At 33.2% G+C, this 13,962-nt stretch overlaps 2 protein-coding genes across 2 annotated transcripts; one reads left to right on the top strand and one right to left on the bottom strand.

Moving 5' to 3' along the window:
- The first annotated feature begins 584 nt into the window (after nucleotides 1-584).
- On the top strand, nucleotides 585-1,635 carry P153DRAFT_365842 (uncharacterized protein). The gene is made up of 3 exons (XM_033667910.1): nucleotides 585-1,055; nucleotides 1,129-1,334; nucleotides 1,398-1,635. The coding sequence occupies exons 1-3, from the start codon at nucleotides 632-634 to the stop codon at nucleotides 1,500-1,502; spliced, it is 735 nt and encodes a 244-aa protein (XP_033524590.1). The 5' UTR covers nucleotides 585-631; the 3' UTR covers nucleotides 1,503-1,635.
- P153DRAFT_337701 (carbohydrate-binding module family 50 protein) lies at nucleotides 1,602-4,059 on the bottom strand (the record flags this gene model as incomplete). Its single annotated transcript, XM_033665754.1, has 5 exons — nucleotides 3,971-4,059; nucleotides 3,588-3,792; nucleotides 2,689-3,534; nucleotides 2,508-2,633; nucleotides 1,602-2,454 (listed from the first exon to the last, which is right to left on the bottom strand). The coding sequence occupies exons 2-5, from the start codon at nucleotides 3,689-3,691 to the stop codon at nucleotides 1,602-1,604; spliced, it is 1,929 nt and encodes a 642-aa protein (XP_033524591.1). The 5' UTR covers nucleotides 3,692-3,792; nucleotides 3,971-4,059.
- Between the last annotated feature and the right edge of the window lie 9,903 nt (nucleotides 4,060-13,962).

Raw genomic sequence — 13,962 nt, forward strand, 5'->3', positions numbered from 1 at the left:
ACAGAAGATTGGTGTTTCGTTCGACACAGCGTCGCCCAAGCCAGCCAGCATCTCGGGTCTCCCTGCGCAAACGAATCCGCCATCTGGTAGTTCTGAGCTCAGCACTGGTGCCAAGGCAGGGATTGGCGTTGGAGCTGTACTGGGAGCTATAATCATTGGTGTACTTGTTCTGTGGCTTTGCATGGAGAGGAGAAAGAGACAACTGATGGGTGCTTTGGAAGTGGAGGGAAGGGCAGTGCCGGAGGTGCAAGGCGGGGACGAGGATCTCGCGAAGCGGAAGTGGTTCTTGGGTGGGAAGTAGCGGAGCGAAGTCCAGGTGGAAGACGAGCCTGGAGAGCTGGATTCGCGGACTGTAAATGTTGTGCCAGGGCCGCCGGTGGAACTCGAGGCTGCTGGAAGGATGCCAGAAACAGGATGGCATGTAGAGACTGTTAGGTAGTAGGTACTTGGACGCACTCGCACCAAGAGGAGTCTATTCACGTCTTGATTCTCGCGTTTGCTGTTTCAATCACGTGTGATCCTTCCACGTGATCTATGGGCCAATGACTGCGCCCCTCTCTTGCGTTTCCAGTTCACCGACTTCTCAGTCTTTTCCTCCATTTCCCCATTTCAAACATCGCAACGCCTCGCGATGCCTTACAATCGAGATGTCGTCGTAAATTGCGTTAAACGACATTATGATCTGCTTATCCGTGCCGCCTACCTCGACGCCAATATTGTCCAAAATCCACCTCCTGAGGGATGGAGTGACGACCAGCTAGCCGTCGACCTACTCCAAGCGTTTGGTCGTTCGGACAAAGTCATCGATCTCTTGCGACACCTGCCTTATCTCAACAGCAGCATCGGCATAGGAGGACATGAGATTTACATAGAGACGCGATCAATCTCATACCTCCATGGCAGTGATATCCTAGAGGATCTGACAGTAGAGGCATGCCGTGAAGATGGGTTATCTGACGCGTTGCTCATGCCCCTCCCTGGGGATTGGCCGCCTAGCTTCATTTCGTTGACCCATGGTGGAGATGCAATCTACTGGGTGATCGACACCGATCAAGGTATGGGAACAGCGTGTGCGATGAGATGGCAGTTTCTTCCACTGTTATGTCACATTCTAAATATCTCCACTAGGCATCATCTATCCCATGGATTCGTATCTGGTTGATGATACTGCACCAGAGGAGCAGCCTTGGCTGGGATGTGCGAAACCACGCGATATTCAGGAGTTCTTCGACGAGCTTTACGATGAAATGGAGTCCCTCAAAACCGTTCCGGTGCCAAAGGGAGAAGCGAGTTGGTACCATGAGGTGCTTCCCTGCGAGTTCCCCAAAGGAGAGGTGAGTGTTTTGGAAGTGGCTGGGCTATGTGATACTGATGGGCTGACATGGATGTGTGTATAGATTGCTAGCCGTCTTCTCAGAGAGTATGGCTGGCCTAACGCTTTGAGGACAGAAGAGTACCTTGAGGCTGTTCGGAAAGTACATCCGGATAATGTTAGGCGCTGAAAGACCTTTACTGTTCGGACCTTTCACACGCATTCAAGTACGTCATGATGATTGCCGTAGATTTGTTAGAAGCGAGGGTTGATATCCAACGACGATATTCTAAATCGCAAGACAATAAAAATACCCTGGCCACATCTGATTTCCACAATTTCCTCCGTCAACTCCAAGAACCGGGTTCAAGTTATATACCTGTTCCAAAGCGACACCATTATCGTTCCCAATCCCCCAGCAAGTATCGCCCGCCTTAGCCTCCACCCACCTCTTGCAGTTTGCAGGGAAGCCTTCCTGGGTTTGGGTAGGCAATGGTGCGGTCACAGTGGTTGTCGGCGACTGGCTTGTCGTTGACGATACAACCCCCACACAGTAGTAGTAGCTTGGCCAGAACTGCGTGTTACAATTCTCTCCATCAGTTCCAAGCACAGTGTTCCATTTATAGAGCTGGGACAACTCGATGCCGGCGCGATTAGCAATTCCCCAACAAGTGTCTCCTGATTCGTCTGACTTTTCGAACTTATTGCAATTAGGATCGATACCGGATTGAGTCTGCGTCGGCTTCGGCGCTTGTGTGGTTGCACTTGGGACTGTACTAGACATTGTAGGAGTGGTGTCTGTGCCATCTCCATTCCTGGAAATGCAATAATAGTAGTGCAGCCAGACCTGAGTACCGCAGTGCTCACCGCTTTTGCCGAAAACAGGATTCAGCTCCCAGAGTCTCTGCATAGTGATCTTCGCATCATTCGCGAGCTTCCAACATGCAGCTTGGGTGTTGTTGGCTACAATCCAGCGTGTACAGTCTGAAGGAATTCCTTCTTGGACCTTGTCGGCAGGAACTGTACTGGGATCGTTTATGATAGGAAGGGATATAGTGCTGCCCGGCCCACCTCGGACTGGTCCGTCCCCATCGTCGGGAATTTCTGAAGATGGTGGACTGATCCATGCGCCTCCAGGAGGCCTGCGATAATAGCGTGTCAGCAATGCATTTGAAAGGGTAGAATGGTAACGTACCCTGCGCAAATGAGCTGACCCATAGCCAGGTGATCACACGCGCCAAGGATATTGGGATTCCATGAAGCCACCTGAGCCAGGCTAACCTCATAAGTTACATTTGATAACGACTGGGCTATTGTCTCGCTATAGACTCTACAGTTAATTTAGATCTTTTATGGAAGGCATAGGAATTATTTACCACGTATCGTTCCGGGAAACTCGGTACAGGTCGCATGGAGAGGGTATGCAGACTTCGGCTTCGGAATCACAAAACTCGCTGTTAGTAGCGACAGCGATGTCGCCGGACGCTATCTGATACTTCTCTGCGATGTCATGACAGGTCAAGTCTTCTTCCCGGTCCGGACGGACGTCGATAGTACGGCCTGCACACGTAGTCGAAGTCGGGGTAGGGTCAGTGGTTATCGGCGATGCGGTATTCGTTGGCCGGCCGATCTCAGCCCCGTCCGTGACATGCGCATAGCCTGGAATGACTCTGGTAACGAGCTCACCCACAGTTGTTTGGCAAACGTTCTGGATATCCTGGAACTCGTCGACTAGATAGTCACCGAAGTCCGTGTCCTGTAAGAAGTCCGAGGTAACTCGAGCATGTAAGACCTTGAGGAAACATTCCGAGCACAGTAAATCGTCGTCATAAAGCGTTGACATACGACTCTGGTTCGCACCGAAATCGGCACGGTTGAGACACCATGGATTTGTAGGATCTGCTTCACAGTCTACATGGACGACGTCTGATCCAGTCCACTCGTAAGACTCGAGTAAACACCATTGGTTTGCGGAAGACCGCATACAGGCCATGTTGAGCCCCTCTGAAAAACGACCACTCAGTGTATCAGCAGGAACGTATCGTTCCCCAGATCGAAGATGGTCGTTCGCACAGGCTGTCTCAACACTCTGTCTCCATGTTTCTGCACTAGATACGCAGCTCGAGGTGCAGAGTGTGGTTACATCTTCCAGTTCCCAGTAGATTTGGTCAGTTTTGTGTGTCCATTGCATTAGATCATTGTCGCAAGGTAGAGTGGTGTTTCTGATCGATGTCAATTTCAATTCCCTTATCAAACTCATTTGGGAAAAGCTTACAACGCCGCAAGACAGCCAAGGGAAATTCCAAGGATTTGTGACATCGTATCAGGTGGAACGAGGGGATAGAGATTGAACCCTGAAGCCAACGATATCGAACTCATGTTGACAAAAGTACGGCGAAACGGAGATATGGTCAAAATTGCTGTTGCAAAGATAGTACATATAGCTTATGGGGTTGACAGGCTGAACTCTGAGAAGAAACCTTCAAGAGTGAGTATCGATTTTGAGGCGGGGGATCTCACGGTCTGGTAAGGTTTTCCAAACACAGATCATGTGCTTTCTATCTTCGGCAATAGAAAACATGGGCAAGAACATCCCTGCTCTAGGTGTAACCTTCTGGTCTTTGCCCCTGAGTTGGTACATGAAAAAAGCACTCTTACCGGGTTCACAGTGATCCAGACTGCATAAAGTTCACACTGGGTACTAGGATGAGAGCGATTATTGCCACAAACATAGGCCCGACTATGATGTACAAGCTGTAAAATCAATACTATGTTAGGTGGAGTCTAACTTTGATTCCGCGGTTCGCAATCTATACAGCCAGTTACACCAGGCGAAAATGCTTGGCAAATACTGCGCCGCAAAAAGTGTAGGCGGGATTATCTGAGACTAACCATTACACTAAGGTACCGCGTTGGTGTAAAATACACTAGGTTAGGTAAAATTACACTGCGTATAAGGGTAAATTTATACTTTTACACTACATCTAGCTAAATTTACCTAATATTCTAGGTAATTTATACTAATATTAAAAGATTTATATACTTTATTACTTTTAAATTACTACTACATAAGAAATCTTTATAAAGAGAAGAGAGTAGAATAAATAAAAATAGACTTTTATTTATAATTATTATATAATTACTGCCTCTTTCTTTTAAGCCTTAACTAAATTATATATTCTAGTATAGTGCCTAATAGATTAAATGCTATATTAAGGCTATATTACTATAAGTAAACTATTTATAAGTAGCTTAAAATATAACTTTATACTAGTTAATAATAAAGAAGCCCTTACTTAACCTAAATATACTAGGCTAGAAAATAACGCTATTAGAGTTATACTTAGTAGTAAAGAGTATAATAATTAGGTTTCTACTATAGTTAAGTAAGTACTAAGTAGTAGCGTTATTACTTAAGTAACCTACTATACTAGTATAATATAAAAGAAATATTATAAAGACTATATAGCTATACTTAATGCTAGTCTAGAGATTTATAATAATATAATATTAATTATTTACAGCTAGGACGCTGTTTAGACTATGTAGGATACCTAAAGTAGAGATATTATAGTAGTATATATTAGATAGAAAGAAGTAAGTTTTAACTAAAATAGCCTAAAGTTACTATTAGAAGTAAGCTATAGTTCTAAGAGTACTAGGCATTAGTAGTATAGCTATATCTAAGCTTACTCTGTTTAGAGCTATAAGAGGACCTACTTTATTATTATTATATATAAATATATAGTTAGAGAAGACTTATTAGTAGCTATTAATATAGTTATTTTATAAACTGTAATTAGCATTATTAATACTAAAAGTAAGAGGTTAGATTAAGGTTAGCTTATAGAGTAAGGTAGGTAAGATATATAGTAGATACTATTATATAAGAGGTAGTAGTAGAGGTTTCTATACTTATTACTATAAGTAGAGAGGTAATTAGGACTAGCGTAGGCGTAGAGGTAGGTAGTAACTAATTAATTACTATTTAGATAGAATATAGAGACTATAGATAATAGAGAACGTAATTAAGAATAGCTATTTCTAAGTTAAAGAGATTAAAAGGTTAGAGTTAATAAATAACTATAAATAAGTTAAAGTAGGTAAAGGTATATAAGAGTAAGGTTATATATACGTAGGCTAAGCTGTAGTAACGTTTAGTTATAATAAAAATACCTATAATTCTAGAAATATTAGCTACTTAAACCTACCTGTTTAAATAGTATTTATTAAGGTTATAAGAAGAAAAACTCTATATAACAGTAGTTAGTAAGTAGCGTTTACTTAGGCTATTATATAAGTTATACCTATTATTATAGCTTCTACTTTAATATAAGAGACGCTAATAAACTTAACTATTTATAAATACCTAGAGGTTTATAATAGTAAATAACGCGCCTAGGAATAATTTAATAATTAATACTTTATATTAAATAAGATCTACTTTATTAGCCTTATACTATAATCCTAGATACTAAGTACTAATAATAGTAATATTCTATATAATTTCTAGGAGAGGTAAAGACTCTGTATACTAACTATAGTAGAAGTTAGTATAGTTATATATAATTATCTTGTATAGAGTATCTAGTAAACTACTATATTAACTTTATAATACTAGTTACTAAGTTTAAGCCTAATAGAGAGTTTAGGAGAGAGTAAGCTATAAAGTAGTTAAACTGCTTAGAAGACACTAGATCTAAATAGAAATAATTATACCTATAGCCCTATTATAGATAATATAGATTACTTACTATTAATAGAAAAGTATATAGTAAAAAATTAAATATTTACGCTACTTAACTTATTACTATTATAGGCTTCTTTATTATAGAACTTTATAAATAATACTCTACGTAAGTAAAGTATATTATTTTAAGTAATTAGATATATTTATAATATCTTAGTTCTAAGTAGTATTAATATACGTTAGCTGCTAGTACTACGTTATATTAGTATAGATATAGATAAGTATACTAAGCTTAAGGCTATTACTATAGCTGTAGTAGACGTAGTAGTAGTACTGCTTATACTTACAGCTATATATATACCTACTACTATAGTTACTAGCTTATTACTCTAATAACCTAAAACTATTAAGTCTATACTACCTAGTTTACCTATAATAGTTACTATAATTACTATTATAGTAGCTGTAGTTATAGAGCTAGCGCTATATTCTACTAAGTATAGTATAGATTTACGTACAGTATTATATAAGGCTATATAGTATACCTTTCTCTAAGAAGCTGCTCTTAACCTTTAAAGTAAAGTCCTATAGTATTCTAGCTATCTTTTTAGATAGTAATATATAGAGAATATCTTTAGTATATATACTAGTAAATCTTATAAAGTCTATAGTACCTAGCTAACGTTCTAGTAGCTGTAAAAAATGTATAATTAATAAAACTACTACTATACTTATTACTACTTCCTACTATAGTCTTCTTAATAGTAGTAGGCTAAAGTTTTATAACTTTGTATAAGATAAGATCTACTATTCTACTACCTATATTATAAATAATAAATCTATTATTAATTATAAACTAGGTATCTTATACTATACTACGTAAAGTCTTAAAGTATATAATATAGTAGACTCTAGTTCTATTATAATAATAATATCCTTAAGTTAAAGAAATTCTAATAGGTTAAAGCTAGCCTTTTTAACAGCCTAAAGTATATAGTCTTTTGTAATATTAGACTAGACTACTAGTATAGTTACTACTAGAGTAATAGGTAAGAATCTCTAAAGCACTTTTTTATACTTTTTATTAAGATTCTTAATTAAATAAGCCTTTACCTATATAAGGAAATCTATATACTAGTATAAAAGTAATTAATAAAGTTCTCTAAAGCGCTTTTCTATACTTTAAGTTAAAGTACTTAATTAAAAGAGCTTTTAGCTAAACTAGAAGATCTATAATAATATTAACTAGTTACTTACGTACGCTCTAAGTAAATGTAAAGAAAATCTTAGATATATATCCTATCTATTAGCTATTAAGCTAAAGCTCTATCTTCTAAGACACTATATTAAGCCTATAAAGACCTAGTTTATTTATTATATATATCTAAATTATCTGTACTAGTCTTAAACGTATTACTATTATCTTAGTTATCTTTATTACCTATAGTATTCTTTCTTATATTACCTAGGTTAGTAGGTATAAGGTAATTATTTTAAAACAACGTAGCTTTTAATAATATTATACGTTTCTTACTACTAGATTTAATATTAGATAGCTTAAGAATCTCTTTTATATTATTACTACTAGAGTCTTTACATACGTTAAACTAACTATTAGCCTAGCTATATATATTATACGTATTACGTAAGGTCTATTATAACTTTACATTTAGTTATAATTGCCTTTTCTAGACTAATAATTTAAATTTCCCTAAAATTACTATATATTACGTAGTTATTAGGAAATCTATTACTAAGGAGTAGAATATCTCTAATACTAATACATTCTATAAGGTTCTAACCTTTAGCTATATATCTTATAGGAAGACGTTTCTTATATTAGAGATCTGCTAAGCTTTATATATATTACTAATATACTTACTAGCATTTACTAATACGTAGTTAGGTACTCTATATAGCAGTTAAGAACCTAGTTAGGCATCTACTTTATCTATAGAGTAGTTATCTTTAAGCGCCTATAGTAATTTAGCGTCCCTACTAGGCTAGCTATTCTAGGCTAAATATTAATAATCTTATAACCCTTATAATTCTATACTAGAAAGGTACGTAAGTAAAGATTTAATATTATTTAGCTTATCTACGCTAGACTAGGTAGTAGATATAGTAGTTCTATAAAAAACTCCCTACCTTACTAGGAGATAACTAGTAATAGTATTTAACTACTACCTCTTTAATTAGGATAGGTATTTCTATATTAGCTGCCTATTTAGATTATATAAGCTATAACTGCTAAGATATATACCTTTATTAGAGTATAAGGTTATACTATATAGAAGCACTAAGTCCTTAAACCTATTATAAGGTTTAGCCCTAGACTTATTCTTATATACTAAAGGAGTTAGAGATAGCCTTATATATCTAAAAGTAGAGCTTAATATTAGAGAGTATACTTTCTTAGTTTACTTACGTATAAGTAGCATTATTAGTTAACTTAAGTTTAGTAGGTTACTCTACTCTCTAACTATAGCTATCCTGTCTTATATCTCTGCCTTAATATATTCTTTATACCTTCTCTAGTAAACTTTAGTAAAATATTAGATATAGAGCAACCTCTTATATAGACTAATATAATATAATAATTTACTAGCCCTAGACGCCCTTAGTTAATAATTAATTAGAAGACCTAGGACTTCTTTATATAAGTTAGGTAACCTACATATAATTTAGTCTTCTTTCTCTTCTACTAGTCTTCTATATTAGTATAACAAATCTTATATAAGTCTTAGTAAACCTACTCTTTTCTACTTAAGTAGTAGCTTTCTTATAGTTTATCTATATTATCTATAACGCCTATTTAATTAGCTACCTGCTGTTAAAATACTTAGATATAAACAGCTAGTACTATAATACAGTATTTTACATTATTATAAACTACTCTGCTGTAAGGTTATTAAATTTATAAGTGTCTTTTATACACTATTATAAGTTATATACTAAATAAACCTACTACTTCTAATTCTTCTCTTCTTAAGCTATAATAAATTTAAAATAGTTATACTCTAAAATAAAGAGTTCTATATATATAGTAATATAAGCTACTAGAAGTTTAAAGTTACTTAATTTAAGTTAAGTATACTTTCTATATAGTTCTAAGATTATATATTACCTATATTTCTTACTATATATTAGAGGTACAATTTTATCTAGTAAGAGTCTAGAATTTATAGTTTTAGATTAATTATACTCTTTATTAGAATATTCTACTATTATTATAGTATTTAGATATTAAGCTAGGCAAGAACGTTATAATAATAATATAGATACTTAGGTTATAAATACTTAAAGCTTTTTAATATAAAGGCTCTCTATCTAGTCTAAGTATATAAGAAACTCTATATATCTATATTACTATAAGTCTCTAAATCTCCTTAATCCTACTTTTTATATATTATTATATATAATTACGTTAGTATTAGATAAGTATAGAGGCTAGATATTATACCTGCTTCTAATTAGTATAATTACGTAGAATAACTTAGTAGTAGATCTATAGGGTTAATATTATCTTCTTCTTATCTAGTAGAAGGTTAACTATTACTATATAGGCCTAGTATATAAACGCCCTTTAATACCTTATAATCTAGTTTATTTTTATTTAGTTATACCTTAAGGTAGTATTCTACCTATAGTTAAATCTTATTTACTACCCTTATTCTTACTACTCTCTTATAATATTACTAGTCTACAGTATAATTATTTTAGTAGGAGTGCTCTTATTATTATCCTTATTATTTCTTAAAGTAACGTTTGCTAGCGTCTAGTAACTATACCTAGTTATTATATAGTTAACGCGTTTTATTATTCTCTATACTAGGCTCTACTACTATCTATATTTAGGTAATATAGGGTAAGAGTACTAGTATTTTTAACCTCTTAGAGTAGTTAAGACTTCTATAGACTATAAATACGTTCTATACGTATTAGTAGTATAATTTTATAGGACTTATCTAGTACTTTTATAGTAGGCTTATCTATTCTACTAATTAGCTAATTATAGTAAGTATATAAACCTATCTACTTTTTTTTAAGTTCTAATTTAAATTAGCTTAGCCTTTAGGACAGTAATACTCTATATATCTACGCTATAGACAAAGATTTATCTTCTAATAATAAAGATTAACTATTTACTTTTATAGAGGCTACTAAGAAGAAGATTAACTACCTATAGTCTAAAGTTAAATATAAGAGAGCAGAGCTAGAGGCTACTTTTAGCAAAAATAAATATATAGCAGCTTAAATTTTAGCCTTTTAATTTAGTATTTAACGCCTTAAGAAGGGCCTATAATAGAGATTACTATAGTTTAATAACATACAGAGTAAATACTTAGTATCTAATAGGTTAAACTTAGAGTTAGGTAGCGTCTAGCTAATAATACTAAGAGAAGGGTATAGTAATATACGTAGTATATACAGCACTAGTATTTATAGATAAGCGTATTATTTATTATTTTAGAAATTAGTCCTAGTTCTTGCGTAAGTTTAGAGTTATATTTTAGTATCTTATAAGTAAATACTTTTATGCGTTCTAGTATAATATTAGCGTAAGAATAACTACTATTATTAAGTTATTTTATATACCTATACGCGTTTAGCACTTTATTATAGGTATATTTTATAGTACTGCAGCTTAAAAAGCAAGGCCTATATAAGATAAAATAGTTATAATCTTTACTTAATATAGCTAGCTTATAACTGTATATACTGTATTACTTTTATAAACTTAAAAAACACAACCTAAGCCTAGTAGTATAGGTATATAACGCTAAGTTAATTTGCCTTACTTATAACGTCTACTACGCCTCTACTAATACTCCCTACTTACTTAATACGCTTACTATACCCCTAAATATACCTCTATTAGTTAAGCCTTTTAGGTATATTATAACGCGTTAGTAACGTACCTAAACACGTCTCTATAGATTATCTAATATATTCCTAAACTTACTCTTAAAATTACCTATTTTACTCTATATACTACTAATTATACCTAAAAAACGTGCCTATTACGTCTCTAAAGTACCTATAAAGCAGTATAGAGTACTAGAGTTACTATATAACCTTCTCTATTATAAGAGGCTTTACAACACGTACGCTCTCTAACGCTATAGGCATTCTATAGCTATAACTATAAAAGAGTCCCTTAATTTACTACCTATAAGGTAATAAGTTTAATAGACTCTACCCCTAAGGCTATTAATAAATCTTAATAGCTAATAGAATAGACTATAGTTATTATTAAATTCTAAACTAAGTAAACTTAGCACTTTAAAGATTAATCTTACTATAAGCGTAGAGTATTACATAGAAAGTCTTTATTATTAAGGTAGTATTACCTCTCTCTTTTAGTATAATAGACTTTAGCAGTTAGATATAAAACCCTACCCCTAATAGGTAGTAGTAGTCTAGTCCTTCCTTATATTATATATATAGGCTTTATAATTCCTAAGTAAGTATACTTAGAGCCTACGCTTAAGTTTTACGTAGAGGAAGCTATCTTTAAGAGAGTAAACCCTAGTAATTAAGACAAAATTATAGTATACTAGCCTAAAGGCTAACTACCTTTAGAACTAACTATTTTTAAAAGTATACTAGCCTAAAGGCTAACTACCTCTAAAACTAACTATTTTAAATACCTAGTATACTCTCTATTAAGCTAATATATAGGCTACTAAAGTTCTCTATATACTTTCTAAGATATTAGGTAATCTATCTTACTAAATAAGAATACCTAAAGAGATCCTATATTATTAGTAATCTAAAATATAAGACTGTATAAAACTAATAAATAAGTATAGTAAGTTACTCTGTTAGGTTCTTTTTCCTTAAGTAAGCTTAAACTACTATATTATACCCTTATAAAAGTAAGGCCCTAACATTACCTACTCTATTACTAATAACTAATAATTATACTAGAGGTAGTTATAATATAGTATCCTAAATTATAAGATCTCTATAGAGGAACTCTAAAACCTTATAAATATATATATAGGTACTATAATAGGTACACTAGCCTAGCTTTATTAAATCTATTAACTAATAATATACTACTTTATATTTATATATACTATAGTATACGTAGTAGAGTAGACGTATCTAGAGACCTATCTTTAAGAGATATAACTATTAAGAGATATAAGCACGCTATAGCGTACTCTACCTATAGGTAGGCTTCTTATAAGGAAAGGACTAAAGGTTAAGTCTAATAATATACCTACTATACTATACTACTAAGGTTATATTAATTAGTAGGCTCTCTAATTAAATAAACTATTAAGTAGCGCTAACATATAGTAAGTAATAACAAAGTTCTTACCTAGATATCTAATAAACAGAACCTTTATTATTAAGTACCTTTATTAATAAAGGCCTAAACTCTACTAATAAAGATTACGCATAGTAGTATTAGCTTAAGAAATATATACCTTAGTACCTTACTAGCTGTATAATTAGTAATAATTATTATAGTTCCTAAAATATTAAGTAGGTTTTAACTTAAGACCTTATTATACCTCTACTACGCAGTACGTAGAATATAGTTTAAGTAATACATTTAACTTAAGTACACTACTAGGTTATAAGTATTACTACCTACTAAAGTAAGCAGCTTATAAGGTTACTAATAGAGCTATTATATCTAGCGTAAGCACTAGATAAGCTAGAGCTTAAGTAATATAGGTATAGAAGAAATCTAGTATAGAGCTGTAACTATAAAGGTATAAAAAGTTCTTAGTATAAGTATCTATTATAGGCGCTGTACTACTAAGTAACCTTAACCTCTCTGTAATTAAATACTAAAGAGTAACTTACTCCTATATAGACGCGTCTTTAGCTAGAGTTAACATAGCTAACTACTATATAGAAGAAGAGACTACTAGTATAGAACTATAATTATACTAAAGCGTAAGATAGTTTAAAGTAAATTAATATAAAGCTTATTAGACTACTTAGCTATAATAGAAGATAGAGTTAGACTGTATTAGTAGTATATTAGATATCTAGTAAGCTTATAGAAGATAATTTAAATAGTTAACTCTAATATTTAACTAGGTAGCTCTAGGCTTTAATACCTAGTGTACTCTAGAGGTTTACTAGGTGTTCCTAAGGCTTTAGTACTTAGTATACTTTAGATATTAACTAGGTATATCTAGGCTTTAATACTTAGTATACTCTAGAGTTATACTAAGTATATAGGCACTACCTACTTTATATTAGTTAAGTCTTATATAGTAGAGATAGAAAGAGGAGGTAGCTTTAATAACCTAGTTATATTCTAGAGCTTTAATAACCTAGTTTATACTCTAGGGCTTTAGTAACCTAGTTTATTCTCTAGGAGTTATAGTTTATTTAGAACTACTTAAGTATTAGCGTAATTAATTATTAAGATAAGTAAGTACTTCCTAACGTTAACAGCCTTATTACTAAGCCTTAAAGAGTGTACGCTAGACCTATATATATATTAGCGTAATTAACTATCTATAGATAATAAGGTATACTTCTTAGTATTAGCAGCCTAATAGTTATTAGAATAAAGAGTTTTACTAGACCTACTTAAGTATTAGTATAATTAAGTATTAGTAATAGAAAGTACTTCCTAGTAGTCTATTACTATACCTCTACTATTACTAGTACCCCTCTCTACTCTACCTACCTACCTAGCTTACTCTATAATACGCTAGCCTTTAGTAACTTATAAATATTTACTACCTTAGGCACAAGCATTATAGTTAATAAGCGCTAGTAGTTAGGTATATAGGTATAAAGTATTATAGTAATAGAGGTTAACAGCTTACAGCGTTAAGTATAAACTCTAGTAGCTAGGCCTTAGTATTTTATAGAAGTTTATAGCTTTTACTATAAGTAGTAAAATTAAAAGTAACTAATTAGTAATTAGCGTTTTAGCGTAACTATAGCCTTCTAGAAACTTTAAGCTTTTTATAAC

The sequence above is a fragment of the Dothidotthia symphoricarpi genome (assembly GCF_010015815.1).
Source record: "Dothidotthia symphoricarpi CBS 119687 unplaced genomic scaffold P153scaffold_8, whole genome shotgun sequence".
NCBI lineage: Eukaryota > Fungi > Ascomycota > Dothideomycetes > Pleosporales > Dothidotthiaceae > Dothidotthia > Dothidotthia symphoricarpi.

What these genes read in the sequence shown, in the direction of transcription:
- P153DRAFT_365842 (XM_033667910.1), top strand. Translation starts at nt 632, where the DNA reads ATGCCTTACAATCGAGATGTCGTCGTAAATTGCGTTAAACGACATTAT. An exon ending in GGTGATCGACACCGATCAAG is followed by an intron (nt 1,056 to 1,128) that starts GTATGGGAACAG and finishes TATCTCCACTAG; the next exon opens with GCATCATCTATCCCATGGAT. An exon ending in GCGAGTTCCCCAAAGGAGAG is followed by an intron (nt 1,335 to 1,397) that starts GTGAGTGTTTTG and finishes ATGTGTGTATAG; the next exon opens with ATTGCTAGCCGTCTTCTCAG.